Source organism: Cheilinus undulatus, linkage group 23 (assembly GCF_018320785.1).
Source record: "Cheilinus undulatus linkage group 23, ASM1832078v1, whole genome shotgun sequence".
NCBI lineage: Eukaryota > Metazoa > Chordata > Actinopteri > Labriformes > Labridae > Cheilinus > Cheilinus undulatus.
In genome coordinates, this window is record NC_054887.1 from 29,560,040 (window position 1) to 29,572,365 (window position 12,326).

General features: G+C 37.9%; 1 protein-coding gene across 6 annotated transcripts in view; it reads right to left on the reverse strand.

Annotated features, from left to right (window-relative positions):
- Nucleotides 1-2,859: 2,859 nt before the first annotated feature.
- LOC121505703 (filamin-C-like) overlaps nt 2,860-12,326 on the reverse strand; it is a 77,359-nt gene continuing 67,892 nt past the window's right edge. For all 6 annotated transcript variants that reach the window (XM_041781221.1, XM_041781220.1, XM_041781219.1 and 3 more), the window contains 6 exons: nt 10,426-10,541; nt 9,854-9,986; nt 7,981-8,157; nt 7,667-7,885; nt 7,223-7,429; nt 2,860-7,142 (listed from right to left, as the gene is read on the reverse strand). In XM_041781221.1, coding sequence (XP_041637155.1) covers nt 6,955-7,142; nt 7,223-7,429; nt 7,667-7,885; nt 7,981-8,157; nt 9,854-9,986; nt 10,426-10,541 — 1,040 coding nt within the window. In that variant the 3' untranslated portion in view covers nt 2,860-6,954. The remainder of the gene's footprint in view (nt 7,143-7,222; nt 7,430-7,666; nt 7,886-7,980; nt 8,158-9,853; nt 9,987-10,425; nt 10,542-12,326) is intronic.

The following is a 12,326-nucleotide window of genomic DNA, read 5'->3' on the forward strand; positions in this document are numbered from 1 at the left end:
AATGGCTAATAGATTAATAAAAGTGGCAAAAAAGGTCAAAAAGCAGCAAAAAAAAAAATAAGGGGAAAGGGGCAAAAGGGCATACAATGGAGAAAACTGGGTAAAAAGTGGCAAAAATGGGTGCAAAGTCACAAAATATCAAGTTATAGGTGGTCAAAAAGCTGCAAAAAATGAGTGAGAAGTGACTAAAATGGGCAAAAAAGCTCTAAAAAGGTATGAAAATTGGCATTTAATGGCAAAAGGCAGCTGAAATGGGCAAAGAATAGCAAAGAAGCAGGATAATAGTGTATAAACCTGATGAAAAAAGGTAAAAAATGGGCTAAAAGCAGCAGAAATTGATTAAAAGTGGCAAAAAAAGTTTAAAAAAGGGGGGGGGCAAAAATAGCAAATAATAGAGAAAAAATAAAGACTGGCAATTGAGTTTGACCATTAAAACCTACTGTATAAGTGTGGGAAACTAACTGATTAATGTGATGATTAATGGGTCATTTCTGAGGTCAAAGTTTCCATTTTTAAGGTTTTCTGGGGAAATATATTTGAAATTAAGACATAAAAGAGCCACAAATCATCACAGAAGAGCCACATGTGGCTCCAGAGCTATGCGTTGAGTGTCACTGCTTTAGCATATTTAAGATTACACTGCCTGTGCATGCAGAATGCCTTATTTCTCTAATTTGGCACCAAATGCAACTCAAACATCATTTCCAACTAAAGTAAATGCACTGTAGACTGATGTCAACACCAGTACTTCTGATGTCAGTACCAGTACTACCAGCAGAATTTCTTTGGAGTTTGTGCTTAGAAATAATTTAGTCATTTAATTGACGCCTTTCTGTGCTTTTTTCCTTGCATTGAAGAAAATGTTGATTAAAAAAAATGCTAACTCTGCCCCCACCTCAGTGTTTGAGCTACAAACTTTCTCTAAAGTCCAAACCTGACTACGGCAGCAGATTTTTGGATGTGCCCTCCTGGTTGTTGTTCGGATGAAACTTTAAAGATGGCTGAGAGCAGAAATCAGCTCAGACTGAAACTCAAACAAAGCCCAGAGAGGGAGAGGAGGTGTTGCTGAGTCTGAACTTTTCAGACGAGTGGACGAGAACAACACCAGTTTAAAGTTTAATCACTGGACTCCACGTCCTCCCCTGGAGCACAGAGACCAGAAAAAGTGGATCTGATGGATCGAAATTTTTCTTGTTTCTCTGAACCATCTTAGTGTCAAGTTTCACCTCATCGCCACAAAGTACAACCCCTATTCCAAAAAAGTTGGGGCGCTACGTATAACATTAAAAAAAAGCGACAAAATGATTTGTAAATCTCATAAACCCATATATTATTCACAATAGAACATAAAGAACATATCGGATGTTAAAACTGAGACATTTTACCATTTCATGAAAATATTAGCTTATTTTGAATTTGATGGCAGCAACACATTTCAAAAAAGTAGGGACAGGTCCAGAGAAGGCTGGAAAAGTAAGTGATACTAATGAAAACAGCTGGAGGAGCATTTTGCAACAGGTTAGTCACAAGACTGGGTATAAAAGAAGCATTTTAGCGAGGCAGAGTCTCTCAGGAATAAAGATGGGCAGAGGTTTACCAATCTGCAAAACTGTGCCAAAAATTGTGGAGCAATTCAGAGCATCTGGAGAAATCTGGGTCAAAAACCTAAAGTCAGTACTCGATGTTTGTGATCTTTGGGCCCTTAGGGCTACTTTAAATAATTGCATGGACTTCAGAGTTTCTAGAAATCAGACACACAGCTGGGTCAAAGCTCATTTAAAATGGACTGTGACAAAATAGAAAACTGTTCTGTGGTCACATGAATTAAGATTTTAAATTCTGTTTGGAAACCACAGATGCTCTGTCCAGTGGCTACAGAGGAGAGGGGCCGTCCATCCATTTATTGCATAGATTGGTGGACTTCTGCCCATCTTTACTTCTGAGAGACTCTGCCTCTCTTAAATGTTGCATTTAGGGGTGTAGATGATAAAGATATGTTCCAGCAGGCAGCCCGGGTTTGAGTCTGGTCTGTGGCTTCTTTCACACATCTCTCTCCCCCTCTCTCTTCCCTGTTTCTGATTCTATCCACTGTCCTCCACTATAAATCAAGGCATAAAATGGCCCCAAAACACTTACTTACTTAAGTGCCACTTACTTTTCAAGCCATTTGTTATGCTACCCGACTGTTTTGAGATGAGTTGCTGCCATCAAATTCAAAAAGAAATGAAAAATGTTGCTGTCTTTTCTGGACTGGAGGCCATTTAAAATGGGCTGAGGTGAGATGGAAAACTGTTCTGTGGTCAGATGTACAAAATTTTAGGTACTATCAATGCTGAAAAGTAGAAAGAGGTTTTAGAGCAATATATGCTCCCACCCAGACAACATCTCTTTCAAAGACCTAGTTTGACTATTTCAACAAGATGATGCTAAACCACATACCACATCCATCACAACAGCATGGCTTCACAAAAGAAGATTCCATGTGCTGAACCTGCTGGCCTGCAGTCCAGACCTAAGACTGATGAGACGACACGTGTTACTGCCATCAAATTCAAAATGATAATAATCAGTAATAATCAGTTTCAACATCTGATATGTTGTTTATGTTTGATTGGGAATGAAATATCATTTATAAGATTTGACAATCATAATATTCTGTTTTCCATTTTCATTTTACACAGCGTCCCAACTTTTTTTGGAATTGGCTTGTAGAGGAAATTCTTATATATTTTTTGAAAGACCTGGGCCTTGTTGTTCTAAAGTTATCTGATCAGTTATGCATTCGTATCAAACACTAAAATGAGGCTGTTTAGAATAAAAAAATAAAAAAGACTTCATAGCAAGTTAGCAAATAAACTTTATTATGCCTGCACAATCTTACCGGGTTGAAGGTTAACATATCAAACAGTTAAAATCATTTCATTCATCCATTTCCGATACATACAAAATCACTATAAAATGTCACTCTGTAGTAATGTCTCACTGATACATCTCCTGTGTGTTCTTTTTAAACATTCATAAAATAAACTGATAGTTCCACCGCACCGCTCCATGTGGTAAAAAAACAAACAAAAAAAAAATCTAAATCATCACATCTGTCTCAGTCTGAACCAACGCTAACTCTCCTCCAGCTCTCTCAACAATAAGACCATTTTCTGTCAAAGAAAATCAAATCAGGAAACAAAAGGTCTGAGAATAAATAAAATAAGTGTTTTTTAGCTTTGAAATAAAGTCACAGCAGCTCGTCCTGATCCTCTGAGGTTGATTTAACTCTGCAGCTCTGAGGGAAGAAAACGTTTTAGGACAGGATCAACCAGATGAGATGTCACACCGGCTGATTCTGATGCTGGTGTTTCAGTTTTACTCTCAGGATGTGAATACTATAAACAAAACAGAAGACACAAAAACAAATAGAATCTTAATTTTAAAAGAATATAGAAGTAGTTTTGTCCAATTCTGATTCATTGTGTGATCAAGATTGTCTTTAGTTCTGTTAAAACTAAATTTAAAAACCCATCTGAGATTTGAACTTAAAGTGTCAGGCATATGATCTGTTTCTCTTTGGTTTTGCATGATTAGTTTCATCCACAGACTCTCAAACCAATTTCAGTCAGACCAGCACATTTACATGTATTTTAAGTAGCACAATAAATTGCCTTTTTCTAATTGCATATAAATGTACTGACTGTCTTGAGCCACCAGTGTTTGAAAACAAGATACTGAGAAAGTAATGTTTGAGCTCGATGTATTGTTGGCAATATAGTCAGCTGTGCAGACAAGATTCTAACTTATGGAAACCAATATTGGAAATTTGCATGCAAGGTTCTAACTTGAGCCAGCAAGATATTTGGACAACACATTAGACAATAACTAATTTACTATCTTGTGAATACAAGATACTGGCCTGTGCATACGACACTGACTTTTTTAATAATCGTTGCAAAAACAAGATACAAACTTGTTGTTCAAGGTATGAACCTAGTATTGACATACTAGTTTAAACAAATGTTTTAAACAAGATACTGACTTGTGCAACTGTGTGCAAACAAGATGCCTGATTTGTGCTCAAGATACTTGTTTGCATAAACTTACTGCCTGACAGAAGAAACCGATATTTCCAAACAAGACACTATCGAAGAAACTACTTTTAAGCACACCTTAGTGTTGTCAACATAGTCACATTTGCAGACAAGATACTGGTTTGTGGAAATCATATTCAGAAATTTAAAGGCAAGATTCTGACTTGAGCCAGCAAGATACTAATTTGTGTGTTCAGAAATGTGTGGACAAGATATTCTTTCTCACTAGACAGTAACTTGTGCAAGAAGAAGCTCTTGAGTTACTACCTTGTGCAGACAAGATACCATTTCTGCAAACATGATACTGACCTGGTGAAAAATCCTTGCAAAAACAAAATACTTTAAGGTATGTTTTGCGATCATACTAAGTTGTTTCAACAAAATCTTTTAAACAAGAAACTGGCGTGTGCAACCATATTTATGCAAACAAGATACAAGTTTTCAAGATACTTGCTTCCATAAACCTGCTGACTGACTTGAGGAACCAAAGTTTCCAAACAAGATACTACCAAAGAAACACATTTTTGGCACAATTTAATGTTGGCGAAAGAGTCATTTGTGAAAACAAGATACTGCCTTTAGAAAACAAAATGAGAAATTAGTCAGCAAGATTCTAACTTGAGCCAGCAAGATAACATTTTGTCTCTACAAAGATGGTAACTGGTGCTTAAAGAAATCTATCTAATTACTATCTTGCACAGAGTTATCATTTCAAAAACAAGATACTACCTGATCGTTTAAGGTATGATGTAATACAAACATACTTTTTGGTTTTAAAGAAGTATATAAAGAAGAAGATAGTCAAATAGATATTCAGACAAAATGTCAGTGTCTTGTGCGAAGAAAGCTATTGATTTGTGTGTACAAATGTGTGAATATGATATTCTTACTCACTAGATGGTAACCTGTGCTAAAAGCAGCTAACAAGTTACCATCTTCTGCAGACAAGATACTGACCTGTAAAAACATCATACTGACTTGTTGAATAATCATTGCAAAAACAGAATACTAACTTGTTGTTCAAGGTATATTACTATGCTAACTTACTAGTTTCAACAAAATCTTTAAAAACAAGATATTGACTTGTGCAGCCAAATTGATGAAAACAAGATACTAGTTTGTGTGATCAAGATACTTGCTTGTATAAACCCACTAACTGATTTGAGTAGACACAGTTTCCAAAAAGAGACTATTTAAGAAACTCTTTGAGAATGAGCTATTCTCAGCAAAATAGTCACTTGGTAGACAAGATACTAACTTGTTCAAACTAGTGTTGAAAATTTGCACGTAAGGTTCTAACTTGAGCCAGCAAGATACTATTTTTTGAGAACAAAAATGAGTAGACAATATCCTATTCTTGCAAGACAGAAACTTTTGCAAAAAAAAAGCTAACAATATACCATCTTGTCCAAACATGACACTAACTTGTCAAACAATCACTGCAAAAACAAGATACGAACTTGCTGTTCAAGGTATGTCATTAAGAAAAGTAAGTAAAAGTTTCAAAACAAGATACAATCTGAGAAACCTTTTTTTTCAGCACAACTAAGTGTTAGCAACATGGTTACTACTGTAGACAAGATACTTACCAAAGCTGCATGCAAGATTCTAACTTTAGCCAGCACGCTACTATTTTGTGTGTACAAAGATGGTCACTTGTGCAAAAAAAGTTATCTTGCGCAGACAAGATAGCTACTTTTCTTGTTGAAATGTTCTCATGACCTGTTGAAAAATCATTGCATTGCAAAACAAGATACTACCAAATTGTTCATAATGTGATATTATGCAAACTTACTTAATGCTTTTAAAGAAATTTTTTAAACAAGATACTCAAACAATAGGTCAGTGTCTTGTGCAATGATATTTATGCAAACAAGACACTAGTTTTAGTGATCAAGATACTTGCTACTGACTGACTTAAGTGAGCAAAATTTCCAAACAAGATACAATCTGAGAAACCATTTTTTCAGCACAAAGTAGTGTTAGCAACACGGTCACTACTGTAGACAAGATGCAAAAAAAACAAAGTGCAAAAAAAAAAAAAAAAAACTATCTTGTGCAGACAAGATAGCTACTTTTCTTGTTGACTTGGTCTCATGAGTTGTTGAAAAATCACTGCAAAGCAAGATACAACCAAACTGTTCATAATGTGATGTTATGCAATCGTACTTAATGGTTTAAAAGAAATTGTTTAAACAAGATAGTTAACAAGATACTCAAACAATAGGTCAGTGTCTTGTGCATACAAAATACTGAATTATGCAATAATTTTTATGCAAACAAGACACTAGTTTTAGTGATCAAGATACTTCCCTGCACATGCATTGCTCTATGATAAGAATACTTGCAAACAAGGGGTATCCAAGTTGTAGTTTTCCCCCAAGTCAGTATCTTGTTTGCACTGATCAGAATATGATCTAATGTCTTGTAATTCCCTGATACTTAGCTTTGGGCTGGTGGTTCTTCTCTAAATGTAAGCATTGTCAAAACGATCGATCATCTCTGTGAAGTTCAGCTCAAACTGTTATAAATGCTGGAGAAATGGCGCTCTAATAGATTCTGCTCCACAGGTGGCATTCTGATTCAATAGCTGTGTCAAAGAGTCCAAGTCCAGAGTAAACGCAGGTACGCCATCAGAGAAACAATCACTGTGTCACTGTCTAAAGCTTTGGTGTAGTTTCCATGAGCATTAACATATGTAACAGCTGTTTTGGCAGTGATTTTTGCACGAGAGACAAAAGAAAGATGCTGAAATCAGAACTGTGCACAGTGTAAAACTGTCTGAAACAGTGAATAGTGAACAGTCTTTGTGTGTTCAGTGCATGAAGAAGAGGAGCTGCAGCAGAGGAGGGACAAAGAGATGAAGAGTTCAGTCTTAAGGGACGGTAACGTGGAAAGGACTGCCGGGGACGTTCTCGTCTCCCCATTTGACGATGAGGATGTAGCTGCCTTGTTCTTTCACCGTGTACGTGACGTTGTACATCCTGCTGCCCATGTGTTTGACGTACACCTCCTCACAGGGCGTTTTAGGGCCGTGGACGCCCACCATCAACATGTTGGTACCTATACAGAGAGAAAGTTTCAGTCTAAATCTAGACGACACCATTTTATCTTATTGTGTCCTTGTATTTGCTGTTCCTCACCTGCTTTGCTGCAATCGACCGTGAACGTATTCTTCTGACCTACGAACGCCTTCGACAGCCCGGCGCCTCTGGAGATGACTTTACTAGCATCTGAGGAGAATTTGGGTAAAGAGGCGAAGGCCCCTCCCATTGGTGATGACTTGGTGACAGTTTCCACAAGAACAGAGGACGTTTCATGAAGACTGTGACCACCGGACAGACGAGGACCTGCACAGAGATTCAAAGAAGTAAACCCTTTATCAATCAACCTGTTGTCTATCACCATAGGATAGCAATCTTCAATAGACATCAGGTTCACATCAGGAGAAAAGTGTCTGCTTTAGTGACAAGTAATGACAAGTATTGCTGGGCTAGTGCAGATGAAGCTAATCCCTGGGGTAGTCCATTGAGTCCAAGCACTAACCACATAGAGAACCTAGCAGACCCTGTGGTCCATCGACCCACCTGTGACTTTGGCCTTAAAGGGACTGCCAACAATATGCTGTGGTCCTCCATACTTGATGGAGATCAGGTAGTTTCCAGGCGCCATTGGTGTGTAGGAGACTTTGTACCCTTCAGGACACTCCTGACAGTCCATCTTCACCTTGGACGGTCCGTCGATGGTCACAGATAAAGCTCCTGAGCCAGCGTTGCATGTGTTCACGATAAACTCTGACGCCACGCCTGAAAAAAACAAGGTCAAAGACTTCATGAGCCCCTGTTAAGATCTAGCAAGTGAATTCAATATGTTGGCAAATGTGATTAGAATTCGTTTGTACCAGTGGTTCCTCCTTCCAGTCCTGGTCCGAAGGCAGACACCATGCCAGGATCTCCAACCTGTCCTGGTTCTCCGACTCTTATTTTGAAAGGACTTCCAGGAACATGGCTTCCATTGAAGCGGACGTCAATTGAATGAACTCCATTTTCCCTTGGGACAAACCTGATGGCGTGCTGGTCTGTAGAGACACATGGGGGACAAAGTGCACTCATAATGGGCTCTGACTGGTTCTTACCAAAAATGCGTACAAGGCGAAAAAAGGGGCAAAACTCAGAAAAAAAAATGATAGAGAGTGGTTAAAAAGTTGCTTAAATGTAGGGGAAAAGTGGAAGAAGTGGGTTGTGAAAGGTGAAAAGAGGCAAAAATCAGTGGGAAAATGGTGAAAAAGTGGCAGATAAGGGTTATAAGAGGAAAAAATGGGTCAAGAAAGGTAAAAAGGGAGGGAAAAATATTGAAAAGTGGCGAAAAAAATGGTTAAAAGAAAAAAGGCAAAAAGGGACAAAACTTGGAGAAAAAGTGATGGAAAGTGGTTAAAAGCTGGCTTATATATAGTATGAAAGAAGAAAAAAATGGGTTGAGAAAGGTAAGAGTGGCAAAAATGGGATTCAAAGAGGTAAAGGTTGGTCAAGTAAGACACAAAAGGTGCAAAAATGGGTCGGAATAGGTGAAAAACGGTTAAAAATTGGCAGAATTGCATTAAAAGACACGGGAATGGGTCAAGAAAGGGAAAAAATGGAAGGGGAAATGGGGAAACAAAGCAAAAATTGGTTAAAAGATACAAAAATTCGTCAAGAAATGTCAAAAGGGGCAACAAATTGTGAAAAGCAGTTAAATAGTGGCAGAAATGGGTTCTGAAAGGCAAAAATGGATCAAGAAAGGTAAAAAGGGAGGGAATATATTGAAAACTGGCAACAAAATTGGTTGAAAGAAACAAAAATGGGTGAAAAAAGGCAAACAAAGGAACTGAACTTGGAGTAAAAAGTTGAAAAGTGGTTAAAAAGTCACTTACATACAGGAAAAAGGTAGAAAATGGGTTGAGGAAGGTAAAAATGGGAGGGAAATTGATGGAAAATGGTGAAAAAGCGGCAAAAATGGGATTAAAAGAGATCAAATTTGGTCAAGTTAGACAAGAAATGTGCAAAAATGGGACGGAGATTGGTGAAAAGAGGTTAAAAAGTGCCATGATTAGGTTGAAAGATGCAAAAATGTGTCAAGAAAGGTAGAAGGGGCAGTCCAAAAGGCAAAAAAGGGGCTGAACTTGTAGAATAAAAATTGAGAAGTGGTTAAAAAGTTACTTATATATAGGAAAAAGGTAGAAAATGGGTTGAGGGAGGTAAAATGGGGCAATAGGGAGGGGAATTGATGAAAAATGGTAAAAAAAAAAAAAAAAAAGGGGGGGGGGCAAAAATTGAATTAAAAGAGGTCAAATTTGGTCAAGTTAGGCAAGATATGTGCAAAAATGGGACGGAAATTGGTGAAAAGAGGTTAAAAAGTGGTACAATGGGGTTAAAAGATGCAAAAATGTGTCACGAAAGTTAGAAGGGGCAAAAATGCATGAGAAAATGGTGAAAGGTGGTGAAAAAATGGCAAAAATTGGCGAGAAAACAGTGAATAAGGATGAAAAAGTGGCTACAATTGGATAATACTGGAAACATGGAAAAACACATGGAAAAAATGACAGAAATAGAAGTCCTAGATGCACAACATTGTTTTTTGAATGACAAAACATGCAAGCAAAATCTTGAAGACTGTCTAAATTCCCCCCAGAAAAACATTTTACTATCAAAAATTACCAAAGTGTCAAAACTGTGCCACTCAAGGACTGTCCACCTCAAATTATTTCCTTTAACAGTTAAAAGAAGCACGTGTCCTACCACTGTCCAGCTCTGTGATGTAGCACTCCTCTATGGCCCCTGATGGCGTGTGGATCTTGGCATCGATCAGACCCCTGGCTCCGTTCAGCTGGACAGCAAAGGAGGCCTCCTGCCCGACTTTGAGACCCATCTCCTGATCAGGAATAAGTAGAGAAAAGACGGTTCATGTCTAAGCTTTACTGTAAACGTCACTAATCAAGACTATGTGGGTAAAAATCTTACATCTAACTCCATGACTTTATCCTCAAAAAAGCTCATTGAAATCAGAGTCCAAGTCTGATCTACCAGATATTTCTTGTTTTACTGCTTTATAATAATTCAGCTTTAAAGAATCTGAGTATAAACACACAGAGCTGTAGCTGAAACTGTGGGATACATGCATGAATACAGAATTACTCTCTCTGCAGAGCAGCTGGTCTCACACTCATCATAAATCTACTCGCAGTATATCAAACTGTCACCCTCAATATATCAGATAACACATCATGGTGCCTTTTCATATACGAGTGTCAGCTGGCTCTATATAAAGTGATTTACTGATCTTATTAAAGGTGTAGATTTTATGTTCTCACCTGCAGGCTGGTGATGGTGAGACGGCGAGCATCGTCAGACAGGGTGGCGATGGGGACGATGAATGGGGAGTCTGGGATGTGTTCATCGTTGAACTTAATGGAAACCTCATAGTCGCCTGGAGAGAGAGGATAACAGAAATGTAATACTACTTATTCATCACAATCAGAGCTTTTATTCTCCTCAGTTTAGACCAAACATTTGCAATGCACAAGACCATACAAGAGCATGACATGGACAGTTGCAGCTGTGAACAGAGCCCTTGAAGCTTGAATTGAACCTTGGAGTCCATCTACTGTATAAAGCTTACAACTTAAACTGGTGTAAGCCTCCAGTGTATTCCACTGAAGCACCCATGCACAGCTCTGAAGTCTGGATTCTCCTGTCTTTTAGTGCTGTCCCTTCTTTCACAAAAGTAGAAGTGCAACAGCTGCAAGAAACTCACGGTTATGAAGGACAGGAAAGGTCGAATAGATGTGTACTCGCATGCATGTAAACAAAACGTATTAATCACTCTTTGTTTCACAGGCTAATGTCATACCTTACAGTAGTGGTTAAGTTACTGATGGATCTTTACAATGAAAAACGTGAGAAATACACTGATACAAAAGAGCATACTTCATGCTCTGCAAGCAAGGCCGCCCACAGGGAGGATAAAGGGGAGAGCTTTCTGGGGGCCCAGCCAAATGAGGGGCCGGGGAAGTCAGGAAAATTCTGGTCCACTATAAAGTTAAGCTGTGAAAACAAGATTTTATTTGTAACCTGAATAATAAGCGCCCTTCTCAAAGCAACAAAAATGAAATTTATTTTGCTGTAGTACAATATATCCTGATTAAAATGTAAATCCCTTTTTTTTTTTTACCTAAATCACTTTTCTGCTGATGTTAACAATGCACATGGGCAAGTAATGTCAGACTTTATAGTAAAGCCATGATGTGAACAAATGTCAGGATGCTAGAGAATAAAGTAGAGGGAACTGAAATAACTTTAGGGGAAAAATAATGAAGAAAATTTGGACAAAAGGGCAAAAATTGGTTAAAAGAGGAAAGGATGGCTTTAGAAAGGTAAAAAATAGATGGAAAAAATAGATGCAAAATGATGCAAAAATGTGTCAAGAAAGGTAAAAAGGGGCAAAATGGGTGGGAAAAAATATAAAGTGGTAAAGAAAGGGGGCAAAATTGGGATAAAAGAGGTAAATATATGACAAGCAGGGCGAAAAAGGTGCAAATATAGGAGGGAAAATATTGAAAAGTGGCAAAAATTGGTTAGAAGACACAAAAATGGGTAAAAGGCAAAAGGGGGGGGGGCAAAACCTAGCAGAAAAATGATGTAAAGTGGTTAAAAAGTTGCTTATATGTCAGGAAAAAGTAGAAAAATTGGGTTGAGAATGGTAAAAAGGGGCAAAACTCAGTGGGAAAAATGGTGGAGAGTGGGAAAAGTGGCAGATAAGGGTTATAAGAGGAAAAAATGGGTCAAGAAAGATAAAAAGAGAAGGGAAAATATTCAAAAGTTGCAAAAAAGGTTTAAAGAAAAAAAAAGGAAAAAGGGGCAAAACTTAAAGAATAAGTGATGGAGAGTGGTTAAAAAGTGGTTCATACATAGGATAAAAGAAGAAAAAAATGGGTTGAGAAAGGTAAAAAGGGGCAAAAAGGGAGGGAAATGGTGGAAAGTGGTGAAAAAGAGGCAAAGATGGGATTCAAAGAGGTAAAGGTTGGTCAAGTAAGGCACAAAAGGTGCAAAAAATGGGTGGGAATAGGTGAAAAGCCGTTAAAAATTGGCAGAATTGCATTAAAAGACATGAGAATGGGTCAAGAAAGGGAAAAAAATGGAAGGGGAAATGGGGATACAAGGCAAAAATTGGTTAAAAGATGCAAAAATTCGTCAAGAAATGTCAAAAGGGGCA